The sequence below is a fragment of the Cyrtonyx montezumae genome, unplaced genomic scaffold (genome assembly GCF_038088225.1).
Source record: "Cyrtonyx montezumae isolate F1298 unplaced genomic scaffold, pur_monq_1.0 scaffold_2, whole genome shotgun sequence".
Lineage (NCBI taxonomy): Eukaryota > Metazoa > Chordata > Aves > Galliformes > Odontophoridae > Cyrtonyx > Cyrtonyx montezumae.
In genome coordinates this window covers 60,449,786-60,476,906 of record NW_027071936.1, presented here as the reverse complement: position 1 = coordinate 60,476,906, position 27,121 = coordinate 60,449,786, and the positions used below count along the sequence as shown (strand labels likewise).

Here is a 27,121-nt window from a genome sequence, read left to right as displayed (position 1 = left end):
CAGAAGACAGCATTTATTCTTAGTGTATCGCTTCCATACTGGATGCATCACTGCAAAGCAATTACAACACTATTAAGGTTTTGTTGATGTTGCCTGCAGACCTTAAGATCAGCAAGAAAAGTCAACTGGAATTTTCACTCTGAATTCTTACCTTCACTTTCAGACACTGTATTCAGCATAGTTACTTCAAATAGCAGACATCAAACTATTTCTTGTCACTGAAGTGTAACAATCACAGGACTGTAGGGGTTCATACAAGACATACCGAATTCTATAGTGAAACCCTAGTTTCTATATTTAATGTAATATTGGAAGTGGTTCATACAAGCATAGGGGTCCATGCCTCATTGAACATGGACAACTTCAATGTTAGAAAGACAACACATCAGAACAAATACGCTGAGGAAAAGAAATTGCAGATACTTATATTTCTGTCCATAACAACTTTTTACCTTGCAGCCAAAAACTCCAAGCAGTTACTAATTAGAACACTGAAGATTTAAGCTGCATTCAAAGTGTCTGGAATTTACCTTCAATTAAAAAAAAATTGATACTTCAAAAAATATTGACATAATAGATTTCGACTATGCCTCCCATTTTGTTCATGCATTCCTCAGAATACCAGATGAAGAAAAAAAAACTTCAGGACTTAAGATAGAATTTATTCCAAAGACTGGAAAAGAGTCAAATCTCTCATGGTCATTTGCTTAGCTTCCCAGACTACCACAGCATTCCAATCTCACTGGAATGCTTTATTTCCTCCCATTCTCTCCCCCCTCTCCTGACCACATTTTGATTGAGATAATCCCTCCTCTGAAAGCACAGAGAAACTTAAGTATAAATATATTTGAACCTCCATAATTCTCATTCTTTTGCCAATATGATCTCTAAATCTATCCATCTTATTTCGCACTAACTTTCCTGTATTACAGTCAATATCAGCTTTCCAAATTAAAATCAAAATTAAGAGAATGCATGTTTCAAATTAAATTGGACATTTTCCAAATAAAGGCCTGTTAAAGCTTAAAACATCGGAAACTACGCTAGAAGTTGGTCTATCACATGTGAAGCAGCTCTGCTAAGCACAGGCTCAGACGTGAGCTCCATGAGGTGCTCTGAAATACAGAATTTCCACAAGTTGTTGCATGTGATACATGCAGCTCCTGTACTATGTCAAAAATATAGCTCATTACTAAATAGTTACTAATAATCTTCTGAATGCATCTCACATAGTGCAAAAATATCATCTGACCTTAAATCCAGGGCAAAAGAAAATTAATATTACTTCAAATAAAGTAAATTATTGTAAAATAGATACAGGTTACAAGTGGTTTTGCCCCCCAAAACAAACGCTTACATTGAAATCCAACTGATCCAAACAAGAATGGCTTTGATAAAGATGTGAAAGATTGTTCCAGTTTAATAATACCAAGGCCTTTCCTCTGCCACATCACCCACTGATAGACAAATGTCACGCCTAATGATCAATAGAGAATACTTGAAAATATATATACTTGTATAAAGAGTGCCCACTTCATAACAGTACTGATATTTTCCCCCTACTGAATTACATGAAAAATTGTTACCAACTTTACTCAGAAGGATAATTCCCTCCTATTTATTAGGACACATTTTGGTAACAGAGGCCTGTCTAGAGGGGCTGTTTTGCTTGAGTTTTTTTAAGCCACCAAAGCAGTCAGCCACCACCCCTATACACGAGTTGATGATTTCATGCAACACACCTACAGGTTCTTCAATTATGTTACAAGAGTCAGTACCAGCATTCAAGAATTTCTGGTTTCTGATCCCTCGTGTGAATTCAGAAACACTTAGAACCCTTCCACAGCACTAGTTTCACATCTTTGTTAAAGAGAACAAACAAGCATAAAGTACTGATGTTGAAGAACATGCTACCTTTATAAAGAAGAAATCCTTCAAATCCCTGAAACTACTACTTTAACTACATGACAACTCAAAATTATTTAGTGTATTATAAAGAAAAGCTGTTGATGCCATATACCCCTAGAACAGTTTCGCTAGTTCTCTAATATACTGCCCACTTTTAGGCACCAATAGCAACAAAACCCCTTCCAATAATCTGTATAAAACAGCAATGTCAGTATTAGGTTAAGGGTTAATTAGCCATAGGGTCTGCATGCATGAGAATGCCAGGCATACTACAACCCCTCCGACATCAGAGAGGGAGGTCTAACTTCAGTCATTGGTGATCTCACACTCCTGTTAGTAGTAGCAGTAGTCTGGGGGATTTATTTTTTTTAATTGGTTTGTTTCTCTAACTAAGCATCTGTTCAATAAATTGGTCTCAAACTTCATGAAGCGTGATGTGGTCAAGTGACAGAAGCTCTGTCAATGAACCTAAATTTGATTTCCATTGTTAGACTACAGCACATCCTGCTGTTTCTGAATTCCAAGGCTACTTGCAATAGACATGGCTTAGATTAAATGATTATACACAGAGCCGTGTTCCGAGAGCCACCCTCAACCATACATCAGATTCCAAAGACAAAGCTGGGAGGGGGGGAGAACAGAATGGAGAGCCTCACTCTGGATTCAGTTATAGCAAAGAGACAACTTCCAATAAAGAGCAAGAATTTTCCTTTTTCAGATGTACTGGATGAATGTCTTCAATGTTACTAAGTACACCAGTTCTTACAATTTACCTAGTGCTCGTGATACATAGCTTAGTTCTGAATACAAGCTTGGAACACTTCAAAGCGCATAGTCAGACCAATCTTTTCTCAGGAGCACCAGTCTGCAAGGCTGGAAGAACTAAGTCCTATCAATACACTTCAAATTCATTTCTCCAAAGCACAACAGCGATGGAAGAATGAGACAGAGTGAAAGATTTAAGGGAGGGGGGGGGGAAATGACTGATGTTTTGGTTTCCTTATGCTTCATCATAAAATGTCAGACAGAATAAAATACAACAAAAACTGCCATGTCAGCAGTTGGCCTTTAACACTGCATACATGTTAAGTACCAGTGCTTTGATTCTAACCAGCTATAAAAATATATACTGCTTATTCAAACAAAAGAGAAAAAAAAAGATAGCTTTTGTCACAATGAGTACTCTTTGCCTCCATCTGCTGCTCAGCTAAACCTTTCTAAGAAAGTCTCAGTAGTAATCAGTGACCCCATTAGCTAAGGTTCATTTATTAACCCTAGTTTTTAAATAACTCTATACTGTACTGTGTACGTTGTTGAGAACAAAGATGATCTAGGATGATTTAAGCTATGATACTTCTTCAATTATTCCCCACATCCACCTCTATATCTGGGACTTGATAGCATTAAAGTAAACAAGGAGAAAAATGCAAACCTGATAAGGCCTCCAATGCAGCAACAGAAATCTGCACCTGCCTTCCTGCAGCCACTGCTGCCTATACTGTTCCACACAAACAACCTTGTGCAGAGATTCACTTGTCAAGCCGCTGGAAGTATCTCAAACAACAAAAAAACACAAAACACCCACTCTCAATTATATTTGACTGATTTCCAATGAAGGTGTTTAAAAAGTGTTTGTTTGCAGAGTACAATAACAGATTTCAGCAAAAATACTAATGCTATATTCAAGTTTCTACCTACTGTGTTTCATAAAGCGTACTGAAACCTGCACTTAAGAGTGCTAAATCATAGGACTGGACATTTTCAACTATGGTCCCAAAGGTTACCTGATTCCCTTGTATGTAAGTGCTATAGACATATGGATACACAGTGCTTTTTCCACTAACTCCTCTAAGAAGTGAGAAATCGTGTTAGATTGCCATTGCAATAGAAAACATGGGATTTTTTTTTTATTGATACATACACGAAGAAACAGAACATGAAACCTAAGTAAACTGATGTTAGACACTGAAAATAATAGTTTCAAAAGTTATGGAAGTTTTTTGTACAGAGACCAGACCATGATGGGCAACTTTTTTTTCAGCCAGGGAACACAAATACAGCTGCTGAGGAAATAATCCAAATATTAGAAATACTGTTACTTACGGAACAATTTCTGAAGTACTTCATATCCAGTCATCACACACACAGTCACATCCACTTAAGATGTGCATTCAGTTTATGTACCGAGTGACTTCATGAAGTAATTACTCTAGTGGAGGCTAATTATCTAGTAGGATTTGGGCAGTCAGTTGTTACAAAACACTTCTGAGAATAACTGAAGCTTTTCCAATCTCACTGTCACAGTTTGGAAACTGTTTCTGCACATCACAGCAACTCTGCCTGATGCTGTGAAATTGCTAAGTCATGCAATACTTGCATTGGCTGCACCAAATCTCCTATGACCTGCGTTAGGGACATCACATGTGACAGAAAAGCTACTGAGAACAGCTCTGTCCCAGGGCAGGTAGGTCACACCAAGTGCTCTTTCTGTAAAATCTGAAAGAAATAGAACAAACACTAACGAGGACACTGACATTTCTATGCACAAGCAGAAGAAAACATAAGTAACTAATGTGACGTGTGACGATATTTCTAGGCACTACATTCAGTTACTCATCTTCTCCTAGTCACTTGGGAGAAAATTTTCTCAGGGGAAAAAAGCCCACACCAAAACCTCTGTCTCAAAGTCTTAGCCCAGATAATGCCCTCCAAAAGCTGGGTACAAGTTTTGCCTCCTGTGAAGCAAGCAGTACAATTTCCATCGACTCGAAAAAGGACCAGGATGTCACTCCAATATCTGTATTTCTAAATCATTCAGCACATCACAGGGATATTTTTTCTGACCTATTCCCACTCACCCCAACCTCAAAATCTGAGCTCAGCTCTCAGTATAGTAATACAGGACCTCAGGTGTAACACCAGATGGCAGATGTATTTTCCACTCCACATCTCTATGAGCTTTTGCTTTGTTACTGTCCCGCCACCATACTGCAGCCCCACACATCGCTACTGCAGGTAGACAGAGAGAGCACAGGCAAGCAGGGAGTTACAAAGAAGCTTCCTAGGCTACAGAGAAAAGCCTCTTCTCTTGCCCCAGTAACTCTATTACGGTTCTGCTCTCCTCCAAATTAACATCTGTACACTGAGCAATTTGTTCCTATGAAAAACATTAAAAAGACAGAAAGGTAAATGTCAAAATCAAGCAGATCAATACATTGAACTTCTGGACATTCATTCACATCCTAATTATATTTAAATAGGTTGTAATACACACTTATTAACAGTAATTACTCCATCCAGATAAAAAAACCTAAGATTGTAAGTCAATTGATGTAACCCTAAGCAACCCGACCCAATTTGAAATCAGATTTTACTTGGAAGTCTGCCCTGCTCTGAGCACAGAAATCACCAGGTGACCTAAGAGAATATCTCCAGCTTTACTTTTCAGTTATTTCTTGATAAAAAGTCTCCAGCTTATCTAAATAGGTGTGGTATAGCATGCCAAGATGGATTAAAAATATATTTTATAGCAACAAATGTCTAACAATCCTTTCACAAAGCAGTCCCTCCAATATCATTAAATTGCTTAAACTTCTTAAAATGAAAACTGACTCATCTAGCAATGCCATCCCTTCCAGCTTCTAACATTATGCCAGTTACATGGCTTTTTTCATAAACATTTGGTTAAAAACTTTCCAGCATGGAGATGTACATCCATAAAATAAATAATTTATCACTTCACCCTGCTATTTCAGTGACCTCACGTGTACGAACAAGGTAACTCTACTGGTAGTGACTAGCATTCTCTCGATGCTGGCAAACCTGTTTTTGTTGGGGAGGGGGACAGGAAAAGGACATGATTCTTCAGCAAAATGAATCTGTTAAGAAGGGCTGACGATCTTTTTTAAGCAGTTCAGGAAATTCAGCTTCTGAACAAAGTAGACAAAAAGCAACTCCAAAGGAGGGAGGACAAAAAGACAACATAAACTACAGGACTACACTGTGCCCAAAATGTGTTCAAGGAAAATGCAGAAGTGAAACACCAATGGGTAAAAGTTGAGATTAATACACTATAATTGGATTAATTCTGATATAAAAAAAAAACAATCTCTTGCATTTTTCATGTGACAAAATGAGGCCCTACCATACAGCTACAGAATCACAGGGCAGATGGGTCAGGAGGGACCTCAGAGTTCAAGCTGTGTCCCATTCTCATAAGGCTTTTTGTTCAAGTTCACCAACTCTTCAAGCTGCTGGAAATATCAGTTAAAGCTCAAATACTGCTGATGTTCAGAAGAATGGGACAGTAGAGATACAACACTGTCCTGCTGTGGGATTTGATTTAGTAGTTGGGTAGGGATAGTGATAGGAAGATGGTTGGACTAGATGATCTTGTAGGTCCTTTTCAACCTTATGAACCTATGAACAGGAGCCAACCTGGCAGCAACTGCATAATCTGACTTGCTCCCCAAAGTAACAGGGTGGAAAGCACAGCAACAACAGCAGAGCAGCAAAGTCCCAGGCTGCAGCAAGCAAGGACTTGCTCAAATGCAAAAGCTAGGGGCACAGAAATAAAGGACAGGATCTGCTTACCTTCAGAAGGCTTCAGGTACATGGGGGTCTCCAGCAAGATACCCTTGAGTCCACTGCCAACCCTTAAATGAGGTCTGGGAAGGGATAGATCCTGGCTCCACCTCTTCCAGTCACTCAGGTGCACTGCACGCACCTGAGCTCCCCTGGGTTGATCGTGCCTTTCTACCAGATGCTCAATCACCATTTCAAGTCATAGCACTTCACTCCCATGAAGAGTTACTTTACTTCACACTACAGTAGTTTAATGTATGTATTTTTATTTATTTAAAGCAGGACTTGATTATTCAAGAAAACCTCAGGCCACTTTGTTTTTAGGAAAAGACCTAAGCTGTGCCAGAGTTTTGAGCTGGCCACATCTCTGCTATTTGACATTCATCAACACAGATGATACCAAAAGGGTAAGTGTAAGAGATTAGCAAACCTTCATGAGCTTTAGCTGAACTGACGCAGGCAATGAAACTGAAGGTACTGAGGATTAGAAACACCAAAAAAGGGCCAACAAAATCCTAGTGACTACTTGAACCCACATCGACCCCACAGCCATGCTATAATGTTACGCTACAGTGATCCCTCTCTTGCTGACAGCTCTGAGAGATGACAACAGATCATGCTAAATGCAGCCTGACAACCTCAGCTATCTTTCTTGAATAAGTTATTTGGGCTTGTTCCTAACATTAAAAAACTCACAAAGCTTGTTATTTTGGATGAGGAGCAATGCATAGAGAGAAAAAAAAAGACAACAATCCTTTCTTCAAGTTTCTCTGCAAACATAACAGAACTACCAACAAAATCATGACTACTAATATCCGCAAACATAGATGCCAAAATAAATTGAAAACGTTACGTTTAAAAAACAAGCTTCCGATCCTCCTAACTTACTTTCCTCTAACCATTCAACTAAACCAGTAAGTTATCTTAAAATAGATGCAATATTTTCCATTCTTCAAACACAGAAATGCCATAACCAGTGTGAATTTCATTTCCTAAGACAGTAATTGGACTTCACCTCCAGGCAGTTGCTCCCACTAGCAGCATTCTGGAACCAACAAAAACAGCATATACAAGTGAAAATGAAAACAACTGAACATAAACCAAGTTATGGCAACTATTACTTAAAATAAAAAGCTTTTCTATCAACTTTTTATCCTTGGAAACCATATAGCCTTTAAAATAAAGATCCAAGGTAGCTGATGCTGTATTCAAGAAATAAAAGAATGAAGATGGAAGAGAGAAATAGACTAAAGTAACACAACCAGTAGCATGCATGTTCTTCAGTGTCTTTCAGGCTAATTTGATATTTTTCTTGCAAAAGAACATGACATTAGGAAAGGTCAGAAACTGGAAGAATCCTACATAGTGTATACAAACACTTATTGATTGCTATGATTCATCTCTTTTCTCTAAAAATCTCTTAGATATCAGACCAACAATTGTTTTATTCTCCAGAACTGAAAGTGCCTCTTATGGAGAAAATAACAGCACTTCAAGACCCAGCAGTCAATTCCTCAGCTCACCTCTGAAGCTCAAGCAGGAGCAGTCACAGATATGCAGGACTGAGATCTGCCCAGCTTCACAGGCAGCTGCAAGGACAAGAGAATAGCAACTCTTCCAAGTGGCAAACAACACCAAAAGCTACCTGCAAGGGCTACAATCTCTTAGCTGCAGAAGCATCTTCTCTATCCTTGATGTAGGAAGCAGGCTGGCTGCACTAGGCTAAAGCTGGCCTTTGACAAAAACAAAAAAGTCAGTGTAGTTTTCTTCTCAAGCTCTGTGGGTTTTGAAAATAAGACTGTTTAAGGCAGCAGCATGAATTCAACACACCAGCAACAGCCACTTAGCCCCAGGCTCTCTTCCACTGCACTTCCACTACCTAAAAAGTGGCTGAAGTCTTGCATGCCTTCCTCATTCATTTATGGGTATCTACTTAAGATCTGTAAGCTACCATAATACTTAAAAATCAAGAGCAACACCCTGGATTTTTAGCTACTTTCATTATAAAAGGAAAGCCGTACCTTAATCTGAAGAGAAACCTTTCCCTGAAGAGGCTTCAAAAAATACCTAACGCATATTCAACACCGCACAAAAAGAGACATTCTAGGATGCCACGAATAGATACTGCAGAATTCAAAGGAGACCACAAACTAAATCAGTGATATAATCAGTCATTATAAAAAGTTGCTCCCCAGCTTTCCTGCAGGCTCCTTCAGATAGAGAAAGGCTGCTCTCAGGTACCCCTGGAGTCTTTTCTTCCCCAGGCTGAAGAGCCCAGCTATCCCAGCCTATCCTCATAGGGGAGGTGCTCCAGCCCTCTGATCTTCTTTGTGTCCCTCCACTGGATGTGCTCCTACAGCTCCATGTCCTTGTGTTGGTGACCCCAGAACTGGACACAGTACTCCAAGTTAGGTCTCATGAGATCAGAGTACAGGCTGAGATCACCTCACTCACTCTGCTAGTCATGCTTCTCTTGACTCAGTCTAGGATGCAGTTGGCCTTTCGGGCTGCAAGCCCTTCAATAACTTTGGTTACTTCATGAGTATTTAGGGCATTTCCCAGACTTTCGTTTGTCTCAAGCCAAAGGCAAAATGGGATGAGGAAGGGAAAAAGATTCAAAGAATTATGGAAAAGTCAGGCTAAGGCAATGCTTAGGAAGATATGATGTGAGCTTTACAAGGCCAAAACATTATTGCAAGGACAAATTATGAAATCATTTCAATTGCAACTTTATGACTGGGCTAGTGAACACAAGAGGGGCCTCTTTTACCTCACTAGAACTCTTCACACTGTCTCATGTGACACTATTACCAAACTAAAGAAACAATCAAGATAAAAGTCTGCTTAAGTACTTGTAAAACAAAGTATATACTGTGTGCTATTAAAGTCTGAGTATGTTTTAAGTTCTGTCATGGGTTTGGCTCTGTACAATTTAAGAAAATAATTAAGTGTGGTTGTAGTCCCCTTGAATTGCATTAAGGCATGAAAAACGCTTTCCAAAGCAGGAACAGAATTTACATTATAATAAACTGACTCCATTCTACAGATGAACTGTAATGACTTGCTGTTGTCAATAGGAATCCCATTTCTCCAAAATCTTCCTCTCCCATTCCAACATATCAGGCTGGCTGCTAGTTAGATCTTGCACCTCAAACTTGTCCATTCGATAAATCCAGCTAAAATAAAAAAAGCTAATGTGCAGGAACAAAAGTGGAAATGAGGTCAGTTTAGCTCTCAAAAAACCATAAACCATTTTCTTATAGGCTGAGTCAGCCCAGCAAGGGTTCTAACAAATACCATACGCAAAGCTGAGGAAGCAAAGGGAACACTGAAGAGCTCACTCATCAACTGACAAACTCAGGTCTAACAGAGATGAACCAAGAAAGCAGTACTCAAGAAAAACAGGCTCTATTGAATGAGCAATTCAAAGCAGGATCAACTAATTACCACAGATCATAAGCTGAATAGAAGTCAATGTCATAATGCTGATAAAACCAAGATCACACGTAACCACTGTAGAAGTCTGTTCACTGTAGAATCCGTCTGCTAGCCTAGTCAAAGCACTGACCATCAAGCTTTATAGAAGATAGACATCTCAAACTGGAAAAAGAGCAAATAGCTTTAAATGTAGTAAAACATTTAATCATAAAACTTTAGCTTATAAATGTAGTAAAACAATTATAGTTAATTGAAGACAGGTGAAAAAACTAAAAAAATCACCACAAACAACAACATTCCAATATGTAATGAGTTAAAAGAAACAAGACTTTCATACTCCTTCAGGCTCATGAAAAAAAGAAGCTAAATTAATCCACAGAAAAAATGATTGGCATTTTGAGTTGGAAAGGACCCAGCTACCAGGGAGGAGTAATAGACAGTCCAAAGAAATAGTGAAAACCATTGCTGACAAGTTTGAAAATTTGATTAAGCAAATTAGATCTAGTAAATCAGGTCTGGACAGGAACTACATTCTGCTTACAAGCTACAATACCGAAACAGAGAATCCTCTTAAACCACTATTTTTAATACAATAAAATGTTAGTGTGATTTTTACATCTGTTTAAGAACAGAGCTTCTACAGAAGAAAAAAAGGCAATCATAGACATAGCACATCATGAGATGCAGCATGTTCCAGGTCTGGCTTAGAAGAATCCCATGGAATAAGGCCTTGAAGAGGCATCCAATTGAGCCTCTTGACCACCTACTGGAATGGATTGCCCAGAGAGGAAACTGAGAAGTCTGCATTTTTGGAAACATTTCAAGTCCACTGGATATTGGCCTGAGAAACCTGTTCCAGGCAATTCTGCTTTAAGCACAGGGGATGCACCACATACAATCTGCATAGGTCCCTTCCAGCCTCATTCCTTCTGCAATTCTCTGATGCTTGCTCAGAGCCCAATTGCAAATCTATTTACAAATACAACGTATAAAAAGCTCTGATATAGTAGCATCATCAAAGCAAGGCAACTCTGCACAGACATAGAAGAAAAAATCCACATAATCGATTACATGTTACCATTACACTACTCTGTATGAATCCTGTAAAGATTCTGAAGTAACGAAGGAGGTTTCACATAGGGTCACCAATTTAATAAGATATTACCAAAAACATTAAATTGCAGTTGTACATTCAAAATAGCATTCCCCTATGAAAACAAATCACAAGGAGTTTGCAGCTCAGTTGTCTTGTAAGGCAGTAAAAGCTGTACACTACTCTCCAGCCCAGCTTACTTGGCTTATAAATTAAACAGGGTCAGGCTGTTCAGCAGCAGATTAGAAGAAACCCACATGTTTCCAGGAAGGCCATAGCAGTGGTGATGCAGTTGGCCATGCTCTTTGCCAACCTGACCTGAACCCGCGTTCCAGCATGACATCAGATTAGTCTGTTGCTGAACGTGCGGTTCATGATTCATTGGTTACCAAATCCTGGGACAACTGTGATCAGAAGTCATTAAACTAGCCCTCATAAAGGCAAATTCTTCAGCTTTTCTCCCCAGTTTATTTAATGGCATTATAATTTGTCCATCATACAGAACTAATTCTCATGCAATTTTCACTGGACATAGTATTTTTCAGCCTGAACTGCAGTGAACCTACAAAAGCTACTGAGGATTTTCTTTCCAAGAGAGATATGCTAGGGCACTACAGGTTTAAAGCATGAGGGGTTTAGACAGAAAAGGTCTAAAACACGCTAATTAATGATTTTCCCTAAGATTCTGCCATTGTATTTGGATGAGCCCATAAAGCACCTGGATACTTGATTTTTATATATATTCATACCATCAAGCAACTATTAGAAATATATAAAGCTCATTTAAATATTAGAAGGCTGCAGAGGGTGCTCCAACACTGCTTGTAGCCAATTCCTATTCAATCCCCATGTTCCTCAGCATATCTCTCATCAACTTTTCAGACATTAGTATTCAGAAATATACTAAAAATAATTCTGAAGGTAGATTAAGATCAGAGTCCCCCAACTCCCTGTAAGAATCCACAGAGAAAAGTGACAAATAAAAAAAAACTTCTCCCCAACAAAAGGCATTCTGTGTGGGAAAAACATCTAGGAAGGACAGCATAATGTCACCTTTTACTAGTACCTGATTTATCAAGGATTTAATTGTTCCACATTGATCAAATGGACTGGGGTGTGAGGAAAGGGGCCACCCAGACACAGAAACACACATTGCAGTACCATCCTAACCCAGTTCTCTTAAACATCTTCCCAAGTTGCTTAAGAAAACATCCTCCTTAGAATAAACTTTTGCTGTTTTAAGAGTACCTTGTCAAAAATAGCAAAGCTCTTCACTGCTCATGGCCTCTAAACAGGATAAAGCACACAATGCAGAATGAAGTAACTTGTGAAAACAGCACTCCACAGCTCCACACTTGATGGGGGGGGAATGGAGATAAGCACAAAATAAAAATATAGCCTCTGCTTTCATGCCCTATTGATTACATTTGTATTTAGCACAGCAAAGTTTTACTTGCTAGCATTCAAGCAAGTAAAATGAAGATAAACTTCTTTCAGCTAAAATTATTGTACTTCTCGCCATCCTTACAGTCCCATTAATCCTTATTCCAGTAAGAGCAAAGTGAAAAACATTATGTTATCTGACAATACTGCCATTAAATATATTAATAGTGAACCAGCTGATGAAAATTAAATAGAGGAGAGGCTTTTAAAGACTTGGAAATTAATTAAAAACATTGAATGTGGCTGATCCATCACTTTACTGGCTCCAAGCTCCAAATTAGCAAGTTCTTAGTCTGACAATTCATACAATGAACTTGAAACAGAAAATAGATATGCCTAACAGAGAACACAACATTAACTGGCTACTTCAGTACCTCCACAAATCTTTAAAAGCTCAGCTAGCTAAAAGCGTCCAGCAGTTCAGCTATGCAAAAAACCCATCCTTTCTTAGCTCACTGCTTCTGTAGCTTTGCTTTGTGCCTTTGTCACCACAGCATTACCTACACTAACATTTATACATGGTCTGTACCCTAATGTTGCCTAAAAACAACTTGAAGTGGACCTGTATTTTACTATAAAGAACTGAATCACAAGTCCAACTCTTTTAGTTCCGTGTGACTTCTCCTTTGTTTCACTACACAAGTTCTCATCTTTCATGGGAATGAAACATCAACAGAATAGGTGTTACATGAGCTAGTGACATCAGTACATCTTCCTTTAAATTATAGATTTCATTCCACCATTCTACCATCAAGAGGCAAATGCAAAAGACTAAAGATAAATTCATGGTCTGTACGAGGTAATGTGAAGATATTTTTACCACAAAGAGGTGATCCAGCTGCTCCTCCACTGATGAAGCTGACAACACACAGCAAATTACTGTAAACAAATGAAATTCAGCTCCAGCTGTGTGAGGAAGTGATCCAGTGCAGAACATGGCCACCTCATTCCTCACACAGAGCACAGGGCCAGCAGCACATGAAGCAGTGGGCCAACCATAACCCTGCCCTCTCAGCAGAAGCACTACTATCTTCAGACAACATAAAATCCACAAGACCACCAATATTTCCATAGGTATATATTACACGAACTCAGTATATAATACTACACTGGAATAAATGAGTGAATACTTCTGTTGCTCTAGAGGATCACTGCATATTTTACCACAATGACAGTACTTCACAAAAAATGTGTTGTTATAATAGAAAAATTGCCTAATAAGCAGTAAAAGAAAGGAGTCGTAAACAGTATACAGTAGCAGTGTTAAGTAACCAGACTTGTGATATGGAGTAGCTATAAACTGACTCATATTCTGGCAAGAGTTTGCAGCAAAGAGGTTCAAAGTTTGAGTTTAATCATTGCTGACAATGCTTTCATCCAATGCTGCAAAACCTCTGCATCTCAGATTCCAGCATTTAAGAGGCAGTTCTAATTCATACTGTATTATACAGTGTTAAATCATTTTTACTTCTTTTCCCTCCACAAACAAACAAGATGTACTTTATTGAAAGATGTTATCCCATCTCAATGAAATGTACTTTGTGCTTAGGACTGCTGGATAGCTGTTGAATAGGAAGACACTCCTCCACCCCAAATACTCAAAACACTTCAGCAGAAAGAAACATTTTGGCCAGCAGCATTGCAGGCTGACACACACCAGAGGGTTTACCATCAGAGGGAGATGAGGAAGACACAGAACTGACTGAAGACATGGGTAGTGAGGCACCAGTCTGAACATGACTAATTAACAGTTGAAAAATCACCATTACCTATCTCCCATATGTTCTCATTTGTAAGCAGGAGTTGGACAGTGAATCTTAGCATATGGCGACAGTAAGTTGTGCTCCAGTCTTTGAATAGCAAAGTACATACAATCTGGTCTGCAGTTTCAGCTGTAAACCATGACTGCATAATAACCTTAAAAGGAAAAATAATATAAGGCAGTGGACTGGGAGTAATAATGGATGAGGAATAAAATAATAAAACCCCGGTAAAATTTTTCTGGCTACTGTGGCTATTAACTGGGAAAACTGAGCCTGTGCCTCAGTTCCCCTTTTGAAAGCTAAAGAAAAAAAAAAGAGGATCACATTTGGTGTTTTAAGAATGCACAAAAGATGCACAAGTTGTGGATCACTCACAACATGCAGGCAAAGAGAAAGAGAGAAGTAGAATGTGGCAGAACCACCCTGATGGCACTGCATCACATGGCCTGACCAGTAACACAGCTCTGGGCTCCAGCCAAAGCTGTGCTTGGCTTTCTTACACTGAAACCAATGCTCCCAGGAGCAATGTCATCTAGGAATACTCATGAAGTAATATTTGCAGTAATTTGACAGGCTTTATTCTTTTGAAAAACTATGCATTAATATTTAGTGGGTAAATGTTTTCTCTAATTAAGAAGCTTTTTAAATACTGATCAGGTCAGGTGAATTCAAACAACCACCTAGCTCTGTTCCAGGTAAGAAGCAGAGAACTAGACATCGTTCACTTGTCTTTATTTGTCAACATCATAATAATAGATTATGCACATGTACATACATTGATATACACAGTGTACGAAGAAATTAATAGAACATCGCAATAGTAAAAAATTACCGTTTATACTGAAATCTATGTTGTAGCTTTTCCAAGATGCAGTCATTTTTCAAGTTCCATCCCTGTTCCACATCTTAAAATGCTTCAAAATTCAAAGGTATGACTTACTTTCACATTAATTCATTGGTTTCTTTCATCAGCTACACACAGCAGCATCTACAGTGCAGGCCCCAGACTGCAGCTCTCAAAGCTATGTAGCAAAAGTAGCAAAATGAAAAACAGTCAAAGGTCAAAGCTTTCTTAAAGAAAACAACTGTCAAAAGTATTGTGACTGAGATAAAACACCCTCAAAAACAACACAAAATAATGCATGAATAGAATATATGCTATGAAATAAAGACTAATGACCACTAATAAAACTCTTCTTTGCTTCTTCTAGGAATAGTAATGGAGCATTTCTGCACCTTTTTTCCTACTACCACAACTGCTGTGATGAACAGTATGTATCACACACACTGTGTGAAGTCATGAGGGGAAAAAAGTTTGAAGAAGCAATGAAAAAAAGCTTAAAACAGGAAGCAGCACCATTATTAGGGAACAGAAGAGCATGTGCTTGGGATATCAGTTTTGAAGTATATACTTGCTAATCACTTTATTAGAAGAAAACGAACTAAATAAACAATGACATCAGTGAACACCAATAGTTGAACACCATGCACTTCTACATATCAATCAACCTTCTTCCAATTGTATGTTGCTCATCACATCACATTCCCATTTTAAGCTTCATACAAAATTCTAAGCTAGCTACAAAGCACACAAAAAGCTCATAATACCTTGAAACAATACTCACTAGTTTTTATTCTTAAAGAAAAAGCAACTCCAAACATGTCAAAGTTTGATTCTGTTTGGTTGCGATGGTGAGTTTTGCTTAAGAAACACTTAAGTAAATTCATAACATTCTAACACCTCAACCACCACCTCGCAGATCAGCAGAGCCTACACAAGAATATAAGGGATCTCACCCAGGGCACCACGCATCCCTACAGAACCTACACATATGTAACCCCACAACCAGCATGTTCCAGCTTGAACACACACCAGTCAGCACCAAGGGACTGAAATAAACCTGATTACCATTTCCATTTCATCTCGTATGCCTCACTGATATCCTGTAAAACACCTCTAAAATCCAAGGCAAAAGAAATCATAGGTGCAGGAGGAGATTTGCTTTGCAGCCCTTTATGTTTTCTCCTACTTTCACATCCTTTAAACTCCATCTTATTCTCATAATCCACCTTGCACCATAGAATGACATAATTTCAATTGCACCAAGGAACTTCAATAAGGCTGTCACCTAAATCAGGTACACTCATCCGTTTCTATAAAAACACTTTACAAAAGCATTAAATAACGCATTCAGAAGTGCAGCTACTCCATCTTTTTGAATCTTGAAAATTAAATCAAAGCAGTTAGTTCTTGCAGAGAACCTGGAAGGCTTTAAAGGAAGCAGTCTGATATGTTCTTATTTGTACAGTAGGAACACTAAAACTCCTGCAACTGGAATCAGACAGGAAGGTGAAATGTCTACTAACAGGTTGGTGCTTACAGAAGGGGAATCAGATGAAGCACTGATATGAGAGCCTCCCATCACTCTTAAAAAGATTCCTAAGATAAACATTCAAAAGCCAAGTTCAGACAAACATACCAGAACTCTTTCATGCTCAGCTCTGTAACATTGGTACCAAGAGGAAACTTTAATAATCTGCTTGTTTATAACACCTGACGAATTTCAGAATTTCAGCAAAACTTCCCTACATTAAAAGGTTTACAAAAAGGTGAAAATTAGAAGAATGCAATGTAGAAATGCAGAACACCCTGAACATCTGGTTAGTTTAGCTACAACCACCTGTAATTGTCAGAGATTAAAGTGCTGGCTGATGGCAGGAATTAACACATTCCAGCATATTCATCACGCCAATTTATTTTTCACCTATGCCCCACTTGAAAATATCAAGCACACAATTTGAGAGAGAGCATCTCCTCCTCCTTTCCACCCTTAAGATGTGTCTCATAGATTTTTATTCGGAGCACTTCCTTCTACCACCCCATCTTCACCTCTCCCCTTCAGAATCCTTTGCCCAGTAGCCCTCTCTCATTCACTCACCCAGCCAGGAGTACATGGAAGAGACACAATGTTCACCATTACGTTATTAATTTTGAACAGCTATCAAGTGTGGACAAGTCCTGTGAAAGAAAAGCGACCTCATGGCCTTTTAAAGACAGGGCAAAGTAGGAGCAGTCTTTAAATGACATTCTCAGAGGTCAGTCAGTCTTGCTGTGCAACACTATACATATTCACAGCCTCATTGTAGAATCCTGTTTCCTTCTATTACTCAGTTCCTGCTGATCAGTTCTCTTCAGGGCATCCTGATCTGAAACAACACCAAAAGCATTAATACTACAAGGAAGAAAAGATGGTGAAAGTAGAAGAACAGGAGTAAACAGAACCACCATCAACAGGATAGGGAATGTCAAGAATTATCAGGCATACCTCAGGCATGGAGGTAATGCAAAATTGTCTCTGATTATTGGGGAGATACGAAAAATCTCACAGCCTGCAGAGGAGAATAGAAATACAGACAGAATGGAGCAAGCCTGATCCACCTCATCGAATATATAACTAAGAGTTAGGCCCTCCAGATTTAGCAGCAAGGCACTCTGAGACAGGAAGGTTGTACCCTTCTTTGTCCAAACATACAAAAGCTCACCTCTTCCTGTATCCTAAACCTACAGTTCTACCAGGTGTATCAAAACTCGCATCACTTACCTGCTTTCCAACAGCAGGCAGCTGAGACTGCCTCAGCAAAGGAAAACAGCTCCATTACACAACATCTGCTGTACGCAGGCTGAGTGCTCTGCCTTGTTGACTTGGAATAGCTCTGGCTGAGGGGACTAAATAGCTTCAGCACACCTGAAGGGCAGTAGTTCACTTCCAGAATGCAAGCATGAGACCATCAAACCAGTGATTCACAGCTAGTAATATTAGCTACAGAAAGGTATTTTAATATTTTGTATTTTGAAAATGAAAACAAAGACTCACAAGGATGGGTAAGGCAAACTCCAGTGCAGCAACACCTTCCAGTAAAACAATCAAGCCTGAAAAACTTGCCCTGCACTACAAAGGCTGGTCAGTTTTCAGACACAAGCCAAACATACCGACTCAGCCTTCAATTAATTTATTTTTAACATGATTATTTAAAAATAGCTTTGTTGAATACATTTTTAAATGAAGGTTGCTAGCAGAATTACCAGGACAGTAACTATTAAAATAGCTAAATGAAGCATGTCAAAGGTGTTTTTTACTGCTTGCTTCTTTTAGCTAGCTCAGTAATCAAGTATTCTTTGGGCACTCTAAACTACTAGAGCTTAAAGACTGTGGCTCAACACAGATCTTTTTTTTTTTTTTTTTTGTATTGCTATTCTTCTAAATAACACAGAAGAACATATTGCGTTCTAAAAAAAATATATCAAAAAGTACAAGAGGGAAAAAATATATTTTTTTTTCCCTCTGCATTCTGCTAACTACCACCACAGCAGTGCAGTCAGGGGATCTCACAGTCCAAATCAGGTTTCCAAGAAAAAGAGCAGAAGGGACTCTGCAGGATGAGGGGCACATCAGGTCACACTGATGGACACTTGAAAACACACACGTCACTAGAATGAGCCTCACTTTATGGACTTGCAGCTAGGAGTCATTACGGCAGCCAGAAGCATAAATGGACTGAAAAATGATTAGACACTAAAGAAAAATGTTCCCAAGCTATTGAATTATAAGGGCACAATCTGCAGCTCAGCACACACCTAAGATGCAGACCACCATAAGTTGAAAATAAAGCCCAGGGGACATATCACTTTCTATTCACCTCATCTTTTTCCCCTAGGTATCTGATACAGGACACTGAGAGCTACCAGACATGACACCAGGTTAGATGGACCTCCAATCTGATACGCCACTACTCTGCTCACAGTAATTCACATTGGAAGAGTCATTTTGCATGGTGTCTGCATTTCTCTCACATCAGAGTAATCAAAGAATCAGCAAGGTTGTAAAAGACCTCCAAGATCATCCAGTCCAACCATCCTACCACTAATATTCCACCACTAAACTACATCCCTCAGTACAATATCTAAATGTTTCTTGAAGACCACCAGGGACTCCACCACCTCCCTGGGCAGCCTGTGCCAACACTCTTTCAGAAAATAATTTTTTCCAAATTTTTCAGATTTCCTGAATCTCTTCTGGCACAACTTGATGCCATTCCCTCTCATCCTGTCACCAGTTACATGGAAGAAGAGTCCGACTCCCACCTCACCGTAACCTCCTTTCAGGCAGTTATAGTGAGTAATAGCGTGCCCCCTGAGCCTCCTCTTCTCCAAACTGAACAATCCCAGATCCCTTAGCTCCCACTAAATCCCTTAGATTCCCACTCCTCCTAAGATCTGTGCTCCAGACCCCCCACAGTTTGGTCACCTTCTCTGGACAGCGCCAGGGCCTCTAAGTTTTTCCTGTAGGGAGGAGTCCAAAACTGGACACAGTATCACCAGTGCTGAGTTCATCAGGAGTAGCAGCTCCCTACTCCTTCTGGCAACACTGTTTCTGATACAAGCCAGGATTCATTTGGCCTTCTTGGCCACCTGGGCACACTGCTGGCTTGTGTTCAGTCAAGCATCCACCTACACCACCAAGTCCATTTCTTCCATGCAGCCTCCCAGATAATCAGTGCCAAGCCTGTAGCATTGCCTGGGGTTGTTGTGGCCAAAGTGCAGGACTCAGCATGTGATGTTCAACGCATTGGGCACAGCCCAGCGATCCAGATGCCTCTGTAGAGCCTTCCTACCCCCAGGCAGATTGACACTTCCTCCCAACTTGGTGTCATCTGCTAACTTACTGGGGGTGCACTCAATCCCCTCATCCAGGTCATCAATAAACCTGGATTGAACTCCATTCACCACCAAGTAATCAAGTACAAACAAATCTCTTAGCAGATAACTGCAGCATTTTACCTACTTGACTTTTTCAGATACGGGTAAACCAAGGCTAAGAAATAATATGACTTGAGATAATCTTTTTAAGTCAGCTGCTGAGCTGCAGAACAAACAGCAAAGAATTATTAGTTTCCACGCTGGAGTTCAAACCACTAGATGGTGCTTTGAAAATGAAGCAGTTCAACATGCAGAACTCTAAAGCTAAAATAATGTATGCTAACGTATAGGTTGCCTTCCTCAGGATTTTTATCAATACCGTTGATTACTGCAGTTCAACAGCTGCAGCCTCTGATCAAACAGTAGTAACTAGAAGAATTAAGTAAATAATTGAGTGATATCAAAGACCTGATGGAAAAAAAAAACAGCAAGTATCTCCAGAAATCCAGTAAGTGCTGTTTCCTCTAATAAGACAGATTCCTAATTCTCCTGGTTTTCATAGTCATTAGATGTTAATATAAATGTAGCATTAAGTACCAGGCTTTCATCACAAACAGCATGGTGCAGAGACTTGGATTACTGTACAGCACCAATTTTATGCCAAAAATAACATTTACCTCTTCCTTCACTCTTCCTTCAAGTAGATTCTCCTAAAACACTTTTCTTCAAGACTGAAGTCACTCTAGTTCTCTCCTGTGAGGAGTAAACATTTCACTTTTAAGACGTAGAAATCACAGATAAAATGAAATACTGTTTCCTAACTATTACTCCACAAATTGGCCCTTCCTTATCCATTTACTCACTCAAAACTTGTTTCAATAGTTGCTTAGCTATTCAGCAGTTTCATCCTTTTTTTTTTATGGGCTGAAATGGTGAGATATGAAAACACAGCTTAAAATAATTCTCCCCCTTCCTACATCTTATTCTACTGAATCAACTCTAAAAGTGTTCTTCACCGTGTGTTAAGCACATACTTGAGATTGAGTATTTTATTTTTACTATCTTCTGTTCCTCTGGAGTTCATAATTCCTTCTATGTACAACTTCTTTTTCTCCTACAGAAATTCCTACTAACATTTTTTTTAAGGAGGAGGAAAAACAAACTCAATTTTGGCTATTTATATTTATTTCCTATTTCTACTTATAAAGAAACCCTGAAAATGCACCTAAGCAAGATAACACTCTTATATGCAACTTTTAAAGTTCAATCCTTAACTACCCTTAAATAAAATAACTAACAAAACAAACAACACATTTATCCTTACACAAGGTAATGCGAAAGATCCAAGAGGTTATTTAATTATTTTTATTGCAATTGACTCTCACTTTTCTACATCAGGCAATGACTCTTGATCCCCTCTAAGAGTGTTCTTACTTACACAGCACCTTCTTCCAAGATGTACAGTTACTAGCTTTAAAGCTTTGTTTTAAATTAGTTTATCTATGTTTTGTTCTAAGTTTTTCAATGTATTATTAAATGTATTATTACAAACAATGACTTACTTTCATAAAATAGCTTCATAAGAAGACCTTCAAAAATTGAGAGAGCTTCTTTTTATTTGCATATCATATCTTTCCACCAGTTCTGTGAACTGAGCTTGGCATCCCCACAGCTGCTTGCAGCCTTGTGGTTCAACAAAGTACAAACATCACAGCTGTAGCTCAGTCAGCCCTAAGCAAAAGGGATGCTAAAAAACAACACCGTGTCTGCAGGCTCATGACAGCCGAATGAACCCCTGACTTGGACAGAGCATGCATATAAACATGCATAAACATCCATCAAAGACGCTTCAATCTTATGCTATGCAGATTAAAATACCTCTAAGTTGTGGTTGGAAACAGATAGTTCCCCCCCCACCCCACGTTCAAATACGGAACAGTTCTTTCAAAATATCTATAAAATTGGAGCTGCATTCAACACCAAGCTGAGTCAGCAAGTTACCCGCTCTTCTCTCAAACTATTCTCAAACCTCAAGTAGCAACATTCATAAAAGTTATTCTGAATACTTTGGTTATCAAAACCATTTTGTAAGTGTACAAAAGCAGTCTGTTCCCACACTTCTGTGGGATGTTCACATCTGCCTGGGAGCAGGCTCTGACCTGGCACCTGTGGAATGTTCCAAGAGCAAAAGGCAAAAGATAAGTTCCCTGAAGTGCCAGGAAACGTTTCTATTATTTATCTTCATGTACTCAAACATTTAGGATTTAGGAGTCATGCTTTTCCTCAGAGCAGCAGCTGTGCCAAGGATGTAGTGGGATGCCTGCAGCATCCTGAGGAGGTCACAGCACACAGCTCCTGCATGCTGCAGCCCTGCGCTGCTTCCAGCCGCTCCTCTGCACCTTCTCCCAGTTCAGAAGTAAACACTAACTCCCTTCCAAAAACTTACCACATTTTTTCCTGTTTGGGGATTGCAGATTGATCTTGCAGAAAGCACACAAAAAATAGATTGCAGTTCTGAAGCCAAGCTTCATCTCTGCTCTGCCTCCAATACCTCAAGCTTCTAGCAGCCTCCTCACAGCTGCACAGATCACGTTGCTGTTATTTGTTTCACTCTTTCTTTACTTCGACCACCAGCATTAGGCCTGGTTTATTACACCTGGGTATCCAGCATACCTGGAGAGCCAGAACAGAGTCAGACAGCAACAGCATAATAATGCAGGAAAGTCGTTCTGTCCTCATGACATGCTCCCAGCATTAGTCAGGACTTCACACTTCCCTACCCACGTTTTCTCTCACATCCTTGCTACGTTCAAACAGATGCAGCAGTTTCAAAGTCAGTGTCTGTCCTAATGCAGGTCCCTGCCTCTTGCAGCAACTTGACAATTATATTGATAGCTTTGTAATTACATCCTGTTAAGCAATACCTGCTCTATTTCATTTTTCAGTCTCCCCTATGTAAAAGTATTAGCTGAAACAGTTTACACAAATACTTCTGGGGGATAGAACTATCAAGCAGTTCTCCCTGGGATCAAACAAGAGAATTTATTGAGATGTCTGAATGGACTGCACTGTGCTCTGAGCTCATAACCTCCTGCTCTTTCCTGATCCCATTCTTCCACCACCTTCAAAATTCCTTCTGGATGTAACCAAACAACAGCGCCCCATAGCAGCAACATACACTGCCACCCAAAAGTCTATTACATGATACTACTATCTGGAAAGCCTCAAAAGAAGCAGTCCCCAACACTAGCAATAGCAATATCTAACTGATAAAACATACCTGGCACCTGCAGTACCTAACAGAAGATGATAACTAAGCAACATCAGCAGTGATAGCCCCCACCAGATTGAACACCCCAAAATAAGCCATCTTCACAATACACAATGTTCCAAAACATTCCAAGAGAGACCTTGGAACCCATTAACCTTAGCAGAATGAATCTGAACAACATACTGACAAAACAGAACAGTAAGCAGTACAACCAGGAAAGCTACAGTCATAAAACCATACAATCATAGAATGGGTGAGGTTGGAAGGGACCGCACAGCCCACCCAGCCCAAACCCCTTCTTGTGGGCTGGGTGTCCCTTACCAGGTCAGGCTGCACAGGGCTCATCTAACCCAGCTTAGAGCACCTCCAGTGACAGGGCATGCTCACTCCTCCTCCAGGCAGCCTATGCCAGATCCTCACCACACTCTTGAATAAAGAAATCCTTCCTAACATCTAACCTAAATGTCCCCTTTGATAGTATAAAGCCATTTCCTCTCATCACATTGCTATCTGCTTGTGCAAAAAGTCAGTTCCCCTCCTACTTACAAGCTCCCTTCAAGTTCTGGAAGTTCCTATAGGAGAACGCTCATCCATCCTACATGCTACCAAAACATGCCAAGGTTTCAAACATTTATTATTACTAATACAACTATGTTATCCATCAGAATTCAATAGGCACACGGGGAAAAATAAAAAGGCTATTTCTAAAGAACAAGCTATCACACCAAATCGTTCTGAACATGAGTTTAAAGCCGACGCAGTAAGAGCAGGAAACCAACAAGAAGCATTTTTGCACGAAGCCTGAACGGGCCACAGCTCTGCCTACCTCAGGCAGCTCCCTGGAGCAGGAAGGCCCCGCTGCTGCCTGCAGTGCAATGGCACGGGGTGACAGCAGCACACCGCGGGCTGAGAGGTGCCCAGCACAGCTCACCCCGAGGAAATAAGGGCACGCCGTTCCCAATGTGCACGCTGGGTACAGCAAGGTACTGCATAGCGGTACGTAGGTTTTACCGTATTCACGTGAAATCCAACTCATCTTGATTAAGAAATCCAGACAAAAGCCACCCTTGTAATCCCGCGCACATTTAACTCTGTGAATACTGCTGCTCACTAAAAGTTTGCTGACCTAAAACAAGGACTCTTTCCAAAAAAAAAAACCCGCTCGCTGCTCGGTTCAGTTATCCGCCTCTCGCCAATTTCCACCGCAGCCGCTCGGAGCGGCACCGCCGCGCTCCCGTTCTGCAGTCTCATCTCAACTTTCCCTTTTATTTGCCCTAGCCCCGCAGCACGGCGCTGCCACGGGAAAGGGTGACAGCAACGAGCCTGAACACCGGAGGAAGGACGGGCGGCGGCGGCACAGCGCGAAGCCGAGCGCTCCGCACGGCGAACCGCGCTGCCGCAACAACCGAGCGGACACGGGGACGCGGCGGATGCGGACCCCCCCTCGCGATCCCCGGAGCCGCGCGGCCGTGCCCCGCCGCTCACCTTGGGTTTGTAGAGCCACTTTCGAAACCTGTTCATCATCCCCGCGGCCGCTGCCCCGCCGCTCGGAGCGCGCCGCCCGCCGGCTGCGGCCACGGGGGCTGCGGGCTGCTCGGGGAGCGGAGCGAGCCCTGCCGTGAGGCTCCGCGGGGAGGAAGGTCTCGGCGCAGCCTGAGCCGAAGCCGCTCGCCGCCGTCTCAGAGCGAGGACCGCCCGCCCGCACGGGCAGCGCCGACCGCTCCGCGACCGAGCGCCCGCCCCCAAAACATTGCGCCCGACAGCGGCGCCCCTTCGCCGCTCGGCGCATGCGCGGGGGCAGGCCCACGCGCTCCCTCGGCACCGCCCACAGGCCCCGCGACCAATCGGAAGGCGGCTGTGGGCGGCCTCCGGAAGGCCCGCCCCGCCTACCCGGCCGCTCATTTGCGTGACACGAGGAGGGGGTGACGGACTACGTCTCCCCGTGTGCCGCGCGGCGCGGCCTGAGGCGCGGCTGCCGGGCTTTGTAGTCTTCTCCCCGCGGGCGCCGCTGTGCTGCGTGAAGGAGAGCGCGCGTGGGACTACAGCTCCCGGCAGCCCCCGGCCGCGGGGGCCGCCTTAGCAACGCGGCGCTGCGGGGGCAAAACGCAGGGTGAAGTGCCCCGGGCGAGGCAGCGCTTGCTTTGGCTGTGGTGATTTCGGTCGAGCGCTCGTCGTGTCCGTGTTCTGGGTGAGTGCGGTGCTGGCGGTTTCGTACGTTGATCGGGGTGCCAAATAGTGCGATTGTGACGCACACACTGTAGCGCCGTTTCTTTATTTGTCGTCACTTGTCCTGATCCAATCTCGTCTTGCTGGACATTTTTTATCTTCATCACCAAATGCCCATGTTGTGCATAATCACTGACAAACGCTTCCTTTTCAACACTAATTTAGTAATGAAAATACTGCTTAGGCAATTAGAATTGAGTTTGGTAATGCTGAAAGGCAGGGTGTAAGAACACGGTGTCAGGAGGTGTTACAACATCCCTCTACAACAAGAAATGAATTATCTTCACTACAGTGGCAATGAAGCACCTTGATCAAGCTTTATTTCCCAACAGGGGAATATGGCAATATATAAAATGCAAGAACAATTTTCAAATACATATTTTCCCACCATGTGTAATTACTTCTGTGTTCATTTTCTTTAATTACTAAGCCAGATTAATGACTTTCAGCCCTGATCATTGATCTTTAACGCAGCAACATGCATATAAACTAATCAGTTATACTTCTTATCACACAAACATTAAAATCCAGGTAGCCAGCTCTGCATACTCTTAACACCTGTAAGAAAGTAAGACATCATTTGGTAGAAATATAATCACTTCAGAAACAGAACATCAAGCCTAAAAAGTAACCAACTGCCGAGCCTTCAGAAACCTTGGCAGTGGTTGAGGCTACTGCCCAGCCTGCTGACTTCCTTGTATGTCTCAAGTCTCTACTCCCATTCCTTTTTCTTTTCCTTTTTAGAATATAGGCTGTTAAGAACAATGTGTAATGGGATTTAAGACTAAAAATTCTGTTTTCATTTACATCTCACTGGGAAGATCGGTGTATTAAGTAGGGCCTGTGTAGCACACGTGCAAAAAGTAATGCATTTCTCAAGATTATATTTAATTATATTTCGTCCAGTAACCTGACAGTAACCATTTCAAGTATCATCCTAATGATATCTTAAGATATTTGCAAAATAAGAAATACGTAATTATGTCTTGTATTTTATTGATATTTCTACACTTTTCTTGTTTCTCCTATTATCAGTTCTGAATAACTGATTTTGAAAGCTTGACCTAAATGTTCTCTTGTACATTACTTCAGTGTATTTTCTCTGTAAGCTTATCAGCATACATTATGCTACAACTGAAGAAGGCATGAAAAATTAACGATTTACTATATTTATAGGATTCTCCATGGTGAAGATGGTCAGCCATGGAAAACATATTACAATAATAATCCAACAGCTTAACAAATTTAACCCAGAAAATGAGAGCATGGAGGATTTCTTGAATGAATCAGCTACGATGTTGCAGGTACATTGTTTCAGTTCTTTTTACAGACTTTACAAAGTTTTAGTAAATTATGATCTATGGAGTTGCCAATTTTCTAACATACTCTTGTAGCTTTCATAGACTTTTCTTACAGTACCAACGTTTTTCATTCATGATTTTAAGGCCAAATTTCTTGTGGTTATCACCAGGAAAAAAAACAAGAAAAAAAAAAGAGAGATGTAAAAGGATCGAAAGTTGAATAACTGCTTGGGTAGCAATTAAAGATGGGGGAAGCAACAACATCCTAAAATGAATCTGACAGTCACAGGGAAAATTTATCTTCCACTTCTAAACTGTTCTGTCATTTCCTTTCTCCCTTTTCTCCTTCCAAATGAAATTTCCTGTCAGCACCACCTGTTTGTGTATACAAAAGCA

General features: G+C 40.7%; 2 protein-coding genes across 2 annotated transcripts in view; one reads left to right on the top strand and one right to left on the bottom strand.

The window, feature by feature from the left end:
- The window catches only part of ZFYVE28 (zinc finger FYVE-type containing 28), a 141,589-nt gene extending 116,878 nt beyond the window's left edge, over nucleotides 1-24,711 (bottom strand). Inside the window, exon 1 of the mRNA XM_065735855.1 lies at nucleotides 24,684-24,711. The gene's annotated coding sequence lies outside the window, so the exon portion shown is untranslated. The remainder of the gene's footprint in view (nucleotides 1-24,683) is intronic.
- A 1,897-nt stretch (nucleotides 24,712-26,608) lies between these two features.
- Nucleotides 26,609-27,121, top strand: part of CFAP99 (cilia and flagella associated protein 99) — a 43,440-nt gene continuing 42,927 nt past the window's right edge. The window contains exon 1 of the mRNA XM_065736164.1: nucleotides 26,609-26,728. Coding sequence (XP_065592236.1) covers nucleotides 26,609-26,728 — 120 coding nt within the window. The remainder of the gene's footprint in view (nucleotides 26,729-27,121) is intronic.